At 23.9% G+C, this 14,546-nt stretch overlaps 1 protein-coding gene across 1 annotated transcript; it reads right to left on the bottom strand.

Moving 5' to 3' along the window:
* Nucleotides 1–3,390: 3,390 nt before the first annotated feature.
* On the bottom strand, nucleotides 3,391–11,629 carry LOC126894070 (uncharacterized). Its single transcript, XM_050664745.1, has 5 exons — nucleotides 11,261–11,629; nucleotides 9,653–9,815; nucleotides 6,967–7,185; nucleotides 5,091–5,315; nucleotides 3,391–3,527 (listed from the first exon to the last, which is right to left on the bottom strand). Exons 1-5 carry the CDS (start codon nucleotides 11,555–11,557, stop codon nucleotides 3,505–3,507), a joined length of 927 nt encoding a protein of 308 aa, XP_050520702.1. The 5' UTR covers nucleotides 11,558–11,629; the 3' UTR covers nucleotides 3,391–3,504.
* Nucleotides 11,630–14,546: the final 2,917 nt, after the last annotated feature.

Here is a 14,546-nt window from a genome sequence, read left to right on the forward strand (position 1 = left end):
CAATGATGTTCCTATAATAGCACACATTGCAAGACTTCTGGACATTTTTACCGCAACACCAGTAACAGCACGTGATGAGAATTAAAACTAACGAGTCTATTCTTTAACAAACCTCAAACTAATTACGAATCCTAAATTGATATACGATAAATAAAAAATAAAAATACGAAACGCACTTAATCGAAACAAACATACGACGACGAGCACGGCGATGACAAACTTACAAAATCAAATTATAAACTAATTAATGGATGCGGCACGATGGACCAAATGTTGCCAAATGGTTTAATAAATATAATAAATAAATAATTCGTAAATTCAAATATTAAATAGTGGACTGTATCGTGTTTATTATAAATTTACTTATAAGCCGGCGATTTGTCCGCGTGAGTGCTTAGATTAAACATTGCTGTCTATTACATTGACCATCATTATTATTGTTATCGCTTCCTATCATATTAACAAGCGCGAACAACTGACTTTAATTAATTGAACATCCAATTTTGCTGAATATGTGAACTTATACCTTATAGTTCTTTTTACAAAACTCAAGAGTGGTTTAATATTACTTAGACCTTTAAATTAAAAAATGTAGAAAGGACAGTGTGCGAATATTAGACTACTTATTTAAAAAGTATTTTCTACTGAACTACGATTACTTACATAAATACAGATAAAGAAACAATAAAAAAAAATGTAACAAGCGAGAGAATAATGTTAATTAAAAGAGTTTCGGAAAATAAAATGGAACTATGATTGAAGTACTTAGACATACTAGGGATTTGTTCTGTCGGAGGGTATTCATAGGAAATATTTTTATCACCTTGTTTATAAGGAAAAAAATTGTATTATCGCCATGTAATTTACTTTGATGGTATCTACCGCTTTATCCCCTTTAATTATGTTTTTGTTAAAGTATTTTATACTCATTTTTATAAAAATTAGAAATAAATCCCAATCACTCTTAATGAATGGGTCAGTAAAAATTGTAATTTTTATTAAAAACATTATTATTATGATGATGATTATAATCGTCATCAAATTAGTTTAAAATGTAAAATGTACATTTAATCTTCCGTTTAAAATTTATGTGTTATCGATTTTAGACTAATCAGCTTCTTTTCTATGTCTGCCCATAGTATTACTACGCTTTCACTGGACTGATTACGATGATTACTATGCTAGTAAGAAATCGAATTAAATCTATATGAACATATTGTATTTAAAAATTAAAAAAAAAGAATCCTTATATAAGTATTTACGATAGTGATGTTAAACAGAGTCGAATATCAATCTATAGTACAGATTCTATACTCTTTAGTCCACTTTAGCGGACCTCCACAATACTGCGTTCTGACTTGAAATGTGCAAGATTTTATATACATTTTTTTTATTAATTTTTTTTTCACGATGAAAAAACCCAGCACAATAGTGTTTCGGTACAATGAGAACAAGTATAAATGATATCTGACAATGATTACCGTCACTATTATAAAAATGTCTTCGATGCAAATCTGTAAATAGTGATTAATTTAACAATTGCATTATAATCAGTGTATTTTTGAAAGAGTTATAGCAAAATGAAAAAAATGACGAATTTTTATTGAAATTTCGCTATTGTTGACTTAAAAGTAAAATATACTTAAAAAAAATAATAATGTCGAGAAGTTTTACTTTTTTTCATCACAAGGCACTTTTTAAAAGTTTTAACTTAATATATGATTTATGAACGTGCACGTCCTGGAACATTTTCAAAAATTGATAATATTGTATTTTTTTGGCTTTGACGGCCAATTTCACATAATCGAACAATTTTAAGGATTAATATGAAAAATAAAATGTACATGGGTGGCCTATTAAATAAATAAATTCCCGTATTTATTTTTTACATCAGATTTTCAGATAAAGCATACTCTATTTTCATTAGTATACTCTATTAAAATTTCATAGGAATAAGAGTTTAAAAAAACCAGCGCAGGGGGTCGCGGCACAGTGGGGATGTGGCATAGTTAGGTCTAGTATAGATTAAATCGGACAGTGATTAAATTCACTATCAAAAAAAAGGCTTTGATGAAAATCTGTAGATAGTGTTTAATTTTAAAATACATGGCCTAAATAATAACAAAATCTTTCTAATTAATACAACAAATATTTATGTTTGATAATTAGGTTACGTATGAATAATCAATAAGTATATTTTAATAAAAATAAGTTGAAAAAAATTGAAAAAATTGAAAAAATTTAGCAATTTTTAAATTAGTAATTTATTTGTAGATTTCCCCCACTTACGAGGAATGAGGGAAATTTTTTCAATTTATGAAGGTAATGATTTTGACTAATACGATTAGTAATCTTTTGACGTATCGTTGAAAGAAATCGGCTTGGTGAGAGCTGACTAAAAGTGGTAACAGACACAAAAAAAAATATATCATAGTAAAACTAATACCTTCTCAGCTTCGCATTGAAATTAAAATTAAGTAAAAATTTATTTTAAAACTTATCTTTTAAAATTATTACATTATAAAATTAATTTTTCCTCTGTACGTTTTTTTATTACTCTGAGAATTTATTATTATTAAAAAAAAATCAATCTGAGTCGTGGCTACTACTTTCTTCTTCGGCGTTATTTACCATTTTAAGCTTCGCATCGAAGCTATAAGTTACACCAGTTTTGAAATGCAGAAAAATAACATTTTTTACGGAATTATAATTTTAAGATATATTTTTTGATTTCTAAAAACAAGGGATTTTTTCAAATTTTCAACACTAATAGCTTCAATTAGATTAAAATTTTGTTTTTATGACGTATTGATAATTAAAATCAGTCCAGTGAGAGCTGAGAATTTTCATGGACTGTCCTAAAAAGAACGTACATCCAGGTAAAACCAATACCTACTTAGCTTCGTATCCAAACTAAAAATTTATTGGGAATAACACATCAATTAATTGAGGAAGACTTTATAACTCAGTCAGTAAAGCATCATGCTTCGTTTCGTAGGTACCGGAGTTCAATTCCATTGCAGTTTTTCCAGTTCTCTCTAATATATGCCATAGCTTTTAGAGAGGAAGATTAACTTAATTTTAACAACTATATTTACTTATAATTATTAACTATATTACACATCACATCACTTTGTAGTTAACATAAAATAGCTGTTTCTCTTAATTATATAATCTCAAGACAGAGATTAAAGTACACTATTATTTGTTTTTCCTTTGGGTAATAATAACTCTTTCAAGGAGACGGGGACAACATATAGTTAAGCAGACGTCGAGTTGCTTTCGATTTTTGGTTTTGACCAAGATCCATGAATATAAATTGTGTACCTCTGACAATGGATTAATTTTAAGTGAGCAAAATTATATAAAAATGTAAGTTAAAAAGAAAAATATTTGTTATGTTGTGTAGTCACAAGAAATTTATTAAACAATAATAATTAAAACAGCAAATACTCCATTAGTAGTCAATTAATAGATCTTTACATTGAAATACAGTAATGCACATCACATTAAATGTTTAACCAAATCTGAAAAAAAAAATTATTATTTTCTTTCTACTAATATAAATATTTCTTTTAACATTGTATAAAAAATATTGAGATACAAAACATTTTTATAAAAGTAAAAATATATTGATTATCAACGTGATAATCATGAACTGAAACCAACATTTTTTATAGGTTCGAGATCAGGTTCTTCTTATATTTAAAATATAAGTTCCGAGGCTGATTAATGTAAGTAGTAATAAAATATTTATTCTGATATTTGGAAGAACTAAATTGAGGTTTATGATTGATATAAATTCGATGACCAAAATAAAAATTATATTCGTCATATATATTAATATATTATCATTATACATTTTCGTCTTATAGACGATTTATATTAAAATGTATTTTAGTAAAGAAATAATTCTTATGCATATCCCACCCAAAACAAAATTTCAAAAACATATGTATAATAACTTATTACGATTAAAAATATTCTTCAGGGAGACTTTAAATTAAAATGTAACCCTCATAACAATACAATACTCACCCTATACTTTTAAAGAGTAAAAATATATAACGAAAATATTTTAAAAAGTGATTTTTTTTTTAGAAAGGGATAGTTTTGAAAAATAGCATTTGAAGATTTAGTACTGGTGAAGAGCATGGTACTGATTAGCGATTCTCTATTGTTACCATATCGAACAAATAAGAATTTTTTTATGTTGTGCATTCCTTTCGATTATAAGTAAAAACTATAACAACTCAAAAAATATAATATATAATGATAGAAATCATACAAAACTGGTTATTGACTAGTCAAAATTTTATTTAGACTGTTCTCCATTTAATTAATATGTTCACATTAATTTAATTAAAATAAACTTTTCATTTTTCATGGTTCAATATAATAAGTAAATTTTTAATCTGTGTATATGATAAATAAATCATTATTTAACAAAAAAATGGAGGGCAGTACTTTTAAAAAATTACACTGTAAATTAAAACACATATCATTACTGATTTGACAATAACTTGTAAGTGACATTTTTTTAATTAATGAAATTTTAGATATTATTAAACTCATATTTTCAAGAAGAATATGATTTTATATAAGTTTATTTTTGTGTATTTTGATTTTTTCCCAATTATAAAACCAATTTAACTGTAGCAAACATCTGCATACTTAATTATTTAATAAAAATATGGGGGTGGTACTATGCTCAAATAATAACTCTGTATATAAAAGGTGATTTTTTTTTTTTGAAGAAAGAATTAAAAAGATTAAACGAATATTTGCGAAACGGTGAAATCAAAATATCTTTTTAAATTGTTTTTACTTAATGGCTTTCCTTAATGAAAAAGAAAGTTCATACTTTTACACAACTTTATTGGAAAAAATAATTGAAATATTTATCGAAAATTAATTTATTTTTATAATAATATTATAATTAAATACTCTCTATTTTTTTTTTTTTTTTTTGAGCAAATAAAATTAAGGAATTTGTTTGGAACATATTTGTTTTTAAATGTCTAACTTTTATTTTAGTTGTTAGGTTGATAGTCTAAAACAAAAGTTTTATTTTTAATATAAAAAATTACCTTCATGTTTAATATATTCATCGTTTACTTTTGCCATTATACCAAGAAGCTCGTTCTGCATTTTGTCACCGAAGTTACATAATAGAAGTAGTGTACTTAGTTCTACCGCAGAAATATGATCTTTTATTGATGAAAATTTCACAAAGTCAGCTGTTTGCTTAACTTGATCCCCATAATCTTCAAACAATAATTTTCTTGCAAAATTTATTGATATTTCATCATTTTCTAATTGAATATAGCATGTATTAGTGTAATTAAATGAGTTTTTTTGATTATTTATTGTGTAATATTTTTATTTATATTTGAATAATAAACGCCTATTAGGCATAAAGTACAGACAAAATGAACACAAAAGAGTATACATATAGGTTTAACAAAAGTATAAGAATAGATAATAACAATATATGAAAATAACATACAACCAAAAAAAAAGCATATACAGATAGTACATAGTTCTAATTAGAGTTTATTAATATGAAATCGATGCACTAAATACAATATTCCCTTAAACAATTTTTCATTTTATGGGGCTTATGGAAAAAGAAATCAAAGTTTTCGATTTTATTAGCTAATGACAACATCCGGTTTAGCAGTGTGAAGATACAGTAGTTACGCTTGAATGTAGGAACATAGAATGTATAAGTAGACCTTAATTAGAATTTCGGGACGTTGAAAGAAATTAGGGATAAAACCTCAGGACAATCAATATTAGAATTTAACAATTTATACAGCCAGTTCAAATCATTAAATTGCCTTCTAAATTCTAGCGTTTCAATATTAAAATCTATTGCTACAGATTTTAATGTTTGATCGATTCTATTTGTCTTATATGCTAACATCCGTAAAAAGCGATTTTGAATGTGTTCTAATTTTTGAATTTGGTAATCCTGGTGTGGGCTCCAAATTATTGATCCATATTCTAAATTTGAATATTGTTACAAGTTTAGTTTTAAGAATTAATATTATTTACTTTTTAACTGCATCTATAAATTTTATTCACTCTCATAACAATACAATACTCACCCTATACTTTAAAAAGAGTAAAAAAGTATAACGAAAATAATTTAAAAAGTGATTTTTTTTTGGAAAGGGATAGTTTTGAAAATTAGCATTTGAAGATTTAATACTGGCATGAAGCACGGTACTGATTAGCGATTCTCTATTTTTACCATATCGAACAATTAAGAATTTTTTTTATGTTGTGCATTCCTTTCGATTATAAGTAAAAACTATAACAACTCAAAAAATATAATATATAATGATAAAAATCATACAAAACTGGTTATTGACTAGTCAAAATTTTATTTAGACTGTTCTCCATTTAATAGTAAAATAATATTTATAGGTTCCCATTAATCTTTTAAAGTTCCTCCAAAAGACTACCCTTATGAATAATTTTTTACTACAACAAACTTAACATTTATTATGACTCGTAAAAAAAAAAAAAAGATTTTAATATATACGTTAAAAAAATATATATATTAAAAAAAAAAAGGAGGTACTGTGACTAATAAATCACTCTATATATATGTTTTTTTTTTAAAGAACAAATAATACAATTATTAAATGAATATTTGTAAAACGATGAAATCAAAATAGCTGTTTAATTTTTTTTCGCTTAATATCGGATTATTTAAATTAACACAAATGTTGATACTTTCACATAACTTTCACGGAAGGAATATTTGAAATATATATTGAAAAATCATTGATTTTATAAAGATATATTTAAGTATTCTATACATTGTTTTGAGTAAATCAAATATAAAATGACATTTAGGCATGTTTCTTGGATTAAAAATATTTTTAAATGTCTAACTTTTATTTTAGTTGTAAAATCTAGAAAATAATTCTTATTCACAATTAAAAAAATTACCTTCTACTAAATTATCTTTTGTATCCAAACTTTGTAAAATTTCGTTTAATATATGGGAATCTAATTTATAATGATAAAACAAAATTCGTACAAATAATGTAGGAATATATCCATCCTTATTTGCTAATCTTCCCAAATCTATAGTTAATTTTTTTAAATGTTCACCATATCCATCATAAAATAATGTCATTGCAAAATCCATTGTGATTTCTGTATCTTCTAATTGAACATAAATTAAACATTTTTGTAAAATTAAATTATTTTCTTAATTTTTCAATTTCTACAGTTGGTAAGATATTAGTTTTAAGAATTAATATTAATTACGTATTCACTACATCTATAACTATTATTTAGATTATGAATTTAAATAACTTTAAATAATAGTTATTATTAAAAAATTTAATAATATGTATAAGAATGTGAAATTATTGTATAAAAATGTGCTTTAACGGATAAATTTAATCAATTTGGATATCTTCTTGTAGTTTACAATGCTATTTCATGAAATAAGTCTGCCTAAAAATAATTTATATAATTTAAAATTTTCGTAACTATAAATATTATTTGGTTTCTATAAAATAGTTATTTTTAACTTAATTTTTTAATTAAGGTACTTATTTAGAAAATTTTTCCGGGCCTAACGAACGAAATATATGAATTTTAAGTTGTTAAAAAGTTTGAAATATGATGCTATTATGTATTATAAATATATTAAAGTATAGTCATAGTATGTCATAAAAAAGTTATAAAATATTATTTAAATTAATTTCCTTAAAAACTAATCAAAATTTTTCAATTTGGGATAAATAATTGGCTATTGAATATTTTCAATTTTTTTTTTATTTAACTAATACTTTTTTACAGCAAAATTGGAGAAAATTTTGAAAGTATATATATTTTTAGTCATTAATCAATTATATTTTTAAATATGAAAATTAGGCTGAATATTTTCAATCATTCAAATATGCGAAATATAAAATCATAGTTAGTTAACAAAAATTAGTTTATACACTTTTTACATTTTATGCTCTCGTTTAGTGATGTAAAATTACAATGATAATCTTTTTTGAGAATATTCTCAAAAATGAGAATGTTCTTTTTAACTTGTATTCATTATATACTACAATATTATAAAATAGTCCTGAAATGGCCAACAAGTATAAAATTGATCACTTCCTCTTTAGCTTTAGATAATTAAATCAAACGAAGATAGGGATAAAATCTACTTTTCTGGAATAAAAGTTTACCAATTATTCAATTTTTTGTTTTAGTGTATAAAAATACTTTAGAGTTATATTTAGAAGCAATCAATTTTATATTTGACATCCAAATTATTATACAGTAATTATATAAAATGTTTATTGACTGAGAATGTTTAGATGATATCTAGAGTATTTTCTTGAAAGATTTATTATTTTTAGTAATTGAAATACGAATGAAACCTTAAGATGCCATAAAAATGCAAAAACAAGAAGTCATAGAATGATTTCTGACACAAATATTTTTAGAGAATTTATGATGTTTGTATTATTATGCAACTATCAACCAAAAAAAAATAAATTATTATTTTTCAATCATAAATTTTTAATAAATAATCTTTAGGTTTGATTAAATATTATATTAATCAATATAATATATTGTATTTTTTTTTTTTTTGAAAATATACAATCTGTACATTATATTCGTACAATAAGCATATAGGATAACTTAACAATTAATTTACAATTCACAGTTAAACATGGTTGGAAATCCCTCCAGTGATGGAACGCCAATTACTGAAAAGTGTTGTTTGTCTATGTTAGCACCATTTTCTTTTTAGGTGACGCAAGGGTTTTCAGGAAGATTATTTGAGGCCAGGTCGGCGATATATTATATTATTCAAAATAATCAACTATATATATCACATTTTTATGTTTAATTCTTAGTTTTTTTTTCATATATATATTTTCATATTTCACGACCCACATTTAAATAGACGAATTTTTGATTAAATACGGCTTAAATATTTGGTCATTGAACATTTTCAATTTTTTTTTTATTAAACTAAAATTAATTAGAAATAGTAATTAAACTAATATTATTGTAGAAAATTATGGAAATATGTATTTTTTAGTCAATAAACTATTATATTTTTAAATATTAAAATTAATCTGAATATTCTAAATATGCAAAAATATAAAAAAAAAATTTCTATATACTTAGTGATCGTCAAAATTTCTTACTTCCATTGAATTGCATTAAGTCAATAAAAATATGTAAGGAACACTTAAGCTAAATTTTACACTTCTTATATTTTTTGTTCTCGTGTAGTGATTTTAAATTACTGTAATAATCTTTTTTAAGGGAATTTTTGTAAATGTTTTTAAGGTTATTCTCAAAAGACGAGGATGTTCTTTTTAACTTGTTTTTATTATATGTGACATTATTGTAAAATGATCCTGAATTGGTTTACAAATATAAAATTAGTCACTTCCAAATTTATGTATTTAGTATTTAATATATTAATTATAATTTTTAATGAGAGTGAGATAGCACAAGTAATTAATAAAAACATAATTAATATTAATAATTACTTGCTCTTTGTTATTTTATTTATAAGTCTGTTTTATAAATAATAGTTATACTCACATTAAATATCTTAATTCATTACCAAATCAATTATAAACAAAAATTTTATTATAATTACTCATGTCCTCATAGTCATCACTAATATCTTTCCCATATTCTTTTCGACATACTTCAACCATGTCTTTAAAAGCAATCTTATTATCATTATATGAATCTGCTAATAATAATATTGATTTTACTCGATTCCAAACAATTTGAATGACACTTAAATTATGGTTTTCCTAAAAAATGATCTGTACATTTTAGTTGTATTTGGTAAAACAATTGAGTCAAATTTTTCGCTTCTTATTTATGAGCCATTTTTTTTTAAATTAATTTGAGTTTTTTTAATTATACCTTAGAAGTATGAAAATATTATTAAAAATTATATATTATTAATTTACTGAAAAAAAATTTTTTTTTTTCAAAAAATGTAAAAAATCTACTATATTGTATTACTCTTGTATTTTCTAAAGTACAACTTGGTTAATAATTTGTTAGCAAAAACATCTTTTTATATTTCATAATTAAATTTTTAGATTTGCTATCATAATAAAATCAAAATTATCTTTAATACAAGCTCGTAGCATACGACCCATTTAAACCATAAGAAGTTCAATGTGAAACGATTCATGAAATATAACTGCAGATTTAAAAAAAAAATAAAGAAACATACAACTAATTTAAAAAGTCAAACCAAAAAAAATGTATACTCAAAAGTTCAGCTTTTATTTTTTGAAAAATTACAATCAAATTCAACTTTCAAAAACCAAAAAATGGTAATAACTTGATGAAACAGTCTCAAATTTTGCACAACTCTTATTAATCATAAAATCATTTTAGAAAAGTTAAATAAGAATTATATTTTTTATGATAACTTTACTGTGTAATTATTGCTTAATAACTAATTGATAATTATCTCTAAAACTAAATTTGATAGAAAAGATCTAAAGCCAAATTCAGAATCAGCGTTGAAATTATTAACAGTATTCATATAAAAATTTTAAACAAGAAAATAGTTGGTCTATTGTGTAATCAAAATCAGTGGCGACTGGTGGTTTGAACGACGGGACGATTGCACCACTTACTAAAATGAATTAAAATAAAAAAATTAATTGTATATTCTTAATATTAAATTTTTAAAAATATTTTTTATTAAAAATGCAATTTTTTAAATAGTAAAATAGTTTTAATACATTATGTGAAATGCGTGCGTTTCAGCTGCAATCTTATGTAAGACCGGCAGCGTTGTTTTTATGGTAAAATATTACTATATTACCACAGACTATATGAAAACAGATAGTTCACTTAGCCGAGAACAATAGAAAAAAAAATCAAGCTCTCTGATTGGGCAGAAGACAAAGCAGTAGAGACTGTTGTACAATTTCATATTATTGTGCAAATAGTTTACAATAATATTGTACAATTCCTTTATCAGTTACAAAAATTATCAATGATATTGGAATTTGTGACACTATTGCATTTTAAATACTTGAACGATAATTAACTATAACTGTTCGTATACTTATTTTTTTTAAGTAACGTTTAGTCTTAATAAAAAGGTTTTTTGTTAAATATTGTCTGACATTATGAATATTGTGTTTAATTTGTATAAAAGTTGAAATTTTGTGTCAACGTTTAGTTAGTTATATCTATAATAATCTATTATATATAATTATTAAATTACCGGCATTTCAACTTGTTCTTTAGGAGTATCTTCATTATTATTTGGCATTTCATAGTGTTCTTTTGGAGTATTTTCATTATTATTTAATATGTCATCATGTTCTTTTGGAGAATTTTCATTATTATTTAATATGTCATCATGTTCTTTTGGAGAATTTTCATTATTATTTGGTATGTCATCGTGTTCTTTTGGAGAATCTTCAGTTTTTGATAGTCCATCATTAAATATAATCGGGACACAAAAAGTTGATATAATGCAATATGCAAACAGTAATATTATAAATTGAATATTCATCATTTAATATTTTCCGTTTCAAATTTAATTAATTTTAAATAGGTAATAAGATATTAATGTATAAATGAATAAATGAAAAATTATAGTATTTATACAAAAAATTATTTAAATATAAGGACTCAAATTCTTATTAAAAAAGTTAAATTTTTTAATAGATTCAGAAATAAATGCATAATTTTCTTAAAATTATTATTGTTTACTTAACAAATTATTTTTTAATGTTTAAAATAATTACATTAACATAACTTTTGATTAATAGGTGTCATATATACGAAGTTGTCTTAAACCAATTATTTTTAATTTTAAAAATAAATTTTTTATATTTAAATAATTATATAAAAATTTTTAATAAACAAATATCATAAATTATAACTAATTTAAACTATTAACGTTATAATTTGAAAAAATTTTTTCGGTATCGATACTAAGAGGAAATATTTTAAAAATAAATATTAAAATATCTTATTCTAATTGTATTAGCTAAAAGAATATTTAATTATTTAAATTTCATAAATATTAATAATATAAGAGTATTCAAAGGTCTTAAAGAGTAGAAAGTTATTTAAGGAGACTATCATCACAACACCATTTTGAATGTTCCACGTTCCACGTATCTGTACACCCCTACCTGAATAGGGGTGGTTTTAAATGTATATAAAAACCTCTTCATAAATGTCACTTTGCAGAAAGAAATTTACAAACTCAAAGTACATTTCAAAAATGTATTTTTATGTTTTTTAACGTTATTATAAAATATTTTTCGATTATAAGGGGGTTAATTAAAAAAAAACTTATTTTAACAAAACCCAGCACAGTGATGATATCTGACAGTGATTAAAATCACTATCATAAAAAACGCTTCGATGCAAATCTGTAGATAGTGTTTAATAAAAAAAAAAAATTTCTCAAAAAAGTAGGTCGAATGAGAGCTGAGAAAACAAATGATAGCTACAAAAAAAAATCAGATAGTAAAATAATATTAATATGAATTTCTTCTCACGAAAGGAGACTACAGTAATGGAATCCTTGATATTTATTGAAGTTATTGAATCTAAATGAGATAAAAATCAAATGAGTTAAACATTTTTTTTTAACTCAAAAAGAATTAAAAAAAAAAAATTCTGTGCCAAAGTTGTGAAAGATCCAAATGTTACCGTCTCAAAAACCGTACATCTCATTCGTCACTTAATAAAAACAGAAATTTAGATAGTTAAAATTTTAAAGTTATTTTTCTCGACTTCAAAAAAACAAAAAAATTTAAATATGATTAATTTTTTATATTATGTCATTTAGATTGATATAATATTTATGAAAATCAGTGTAATCCCCTTATAATAAAATAAAATACATAACCAAAAATATTAACACAATAATAGCATATTTTTGAATACGGTAGGCATTTTCGCATAGAAGATAGATTTGTCGGGACAAATTTTTTTTTTTTTCATTTTATAATACATAAAATAAGCTTTAATTTGATATATGTTTAAAGGACGCAGTATTTCCGCAACATTTTCAAAAATTAAGTTTAAAAAGTTAGTTTTTATAAAAGAGTTGCTATTTTAAATCCCCCCCAATAAGCAGGTTAAGTGTTAGATTTTCAAAAAAATTATATCAAATGAAACGGAAAGATCTAAGGTTTTAGTATAAAAAAAAATTATTTTAATTTGTTTGACGTATTGTTAAAAGAAATCGGTCCAGTGAGAGCTGAGAAAAAGTGGCAACAGACATAAAAAAAAAAAACACATCATGGTAAAATTAATACCTTCTCAGCTTCGCATCGAAGCTAAAATTTGTCCCGACACCTTATCTATTATGTGCAAATTGTTGTCAAAATTTAAAAAAAAATGTAATATTTGCGATAAAAATCACCTTCTATAAGGATGTTTTTTTTACATAAAACTGCCATAACTTTTTCAAATATTAACAAATTAAAATAATATTTTTTTATAATAAAACCTTAGATCTTTCATTTGATATAATTTTTTTGAAAATCTAACACAACCTGCTCACTGGGGGGGATTTAAAATAGAAACTTTATTACAAAAACTAACTTTTTCAACCAAATTTTTGAAAATGTTCCTGAAATACTGCGTCCTTTTAACATATACCTTGTAGTGTTTTGGTGTTTATATTTATTACAAAAATACTACAATTAAAATTTATAATAATTAATAATTTTTAATAATGAAATATGATGTATACATACATAAAAAAAAGTACAAATAAAAAGTGTCANACATACATAAAAAAAAGTACAAATAAAAAGTGTCACTGGATTGACGAACAGCGCGATACTAAAAATAATACACGGAGTGATATCGTACTGCAGTACATTTAAGATAAAACATATAAACATATATAAACGCATTCATTGTGACATGTTATTTAACATCTTTGTTAATCCCTACATTACCCCCTTTCCAGTGAAAACGATAATTTTACGTTAAACATACATAGTTACAAATATCAAATATAAAAATACAAATACAAATATAAAAGTGATACAATTCACAATTTACAAAAACCTTACGGGGAGGCGGATGGTTCTTCCTGACTTGGTTTGTTTTGTTTGTATTATTGTTGGTCTTGTAGTTGTATTTCTCTGGTTGTGCTGGTTCGTTGTTATTGATAGATTTGTGTTATTATCTTCATTTTCGTTGAAACATGGCTTCAGTCTGTCTATTGATATGATACATTCTTTTTGCCTAATTAATAATTTAAAGGTTTTTTCGTATCGTTGAACAATTTTGTACGGCCCTTCATATGGTTGTTCTAGCGGTTTCTTGACCCGGTCGACCCGAACGAAAACGTGTGAACAGGATGCTAGATCTTTATATATAAAAACTTTTTTACTTCCGTGGTTTGAAGTTGACACTGGGCGTATGGTTTCCATTGTTTTCTTTAGTGTTTCAGCAAAGGAACAAGGGTCTGTCGCCACTGATGACTGCATAAAAAACTCATTAGGTAATCTAATCGTACTTCCAAATAC

The sequence above is a fragment of the Daktulosphaira vitifoliae genome, unplaced genomic scaffold (assembly GCF_025091365.1).
Source record: "Daktulosphaira vitifoliae isolate Bord-2020 unplaced genomic scaffold, ASM2509136v1 Scaffold_1, whole genome shotgun sequence".
In the NCBI taxonomy this organism is placed as follows: Eukaryota; Metazoa; Arthropoda; class Insecta; order Hemiptera; family Phylloxeridae; genus Daktulosphaira; species Daktulosphaira vitifoliae.

Coding starts and splice junctions, on each gene's coding strand:
- LOC126894070 (XM_050664745.1), bottom strand. CDS start 11,557: ATGATGAATATTCAATTTATAATATTACTGTTTGCATATTGCATTATA. Junction 7,186..9,652: donor TGATGACTATGAGGACATGA/GTAATTATAATA, acceptor ATGTTCAATTAG/AAGATACAGAAATCACAATG. Junction 3,528..5,090: donor TGAATATATTAAACATGAAG/GTAATTTTTTAT, acceptor TTTTTTTTTCAG/ATTTGGTTAAACATTTAATG.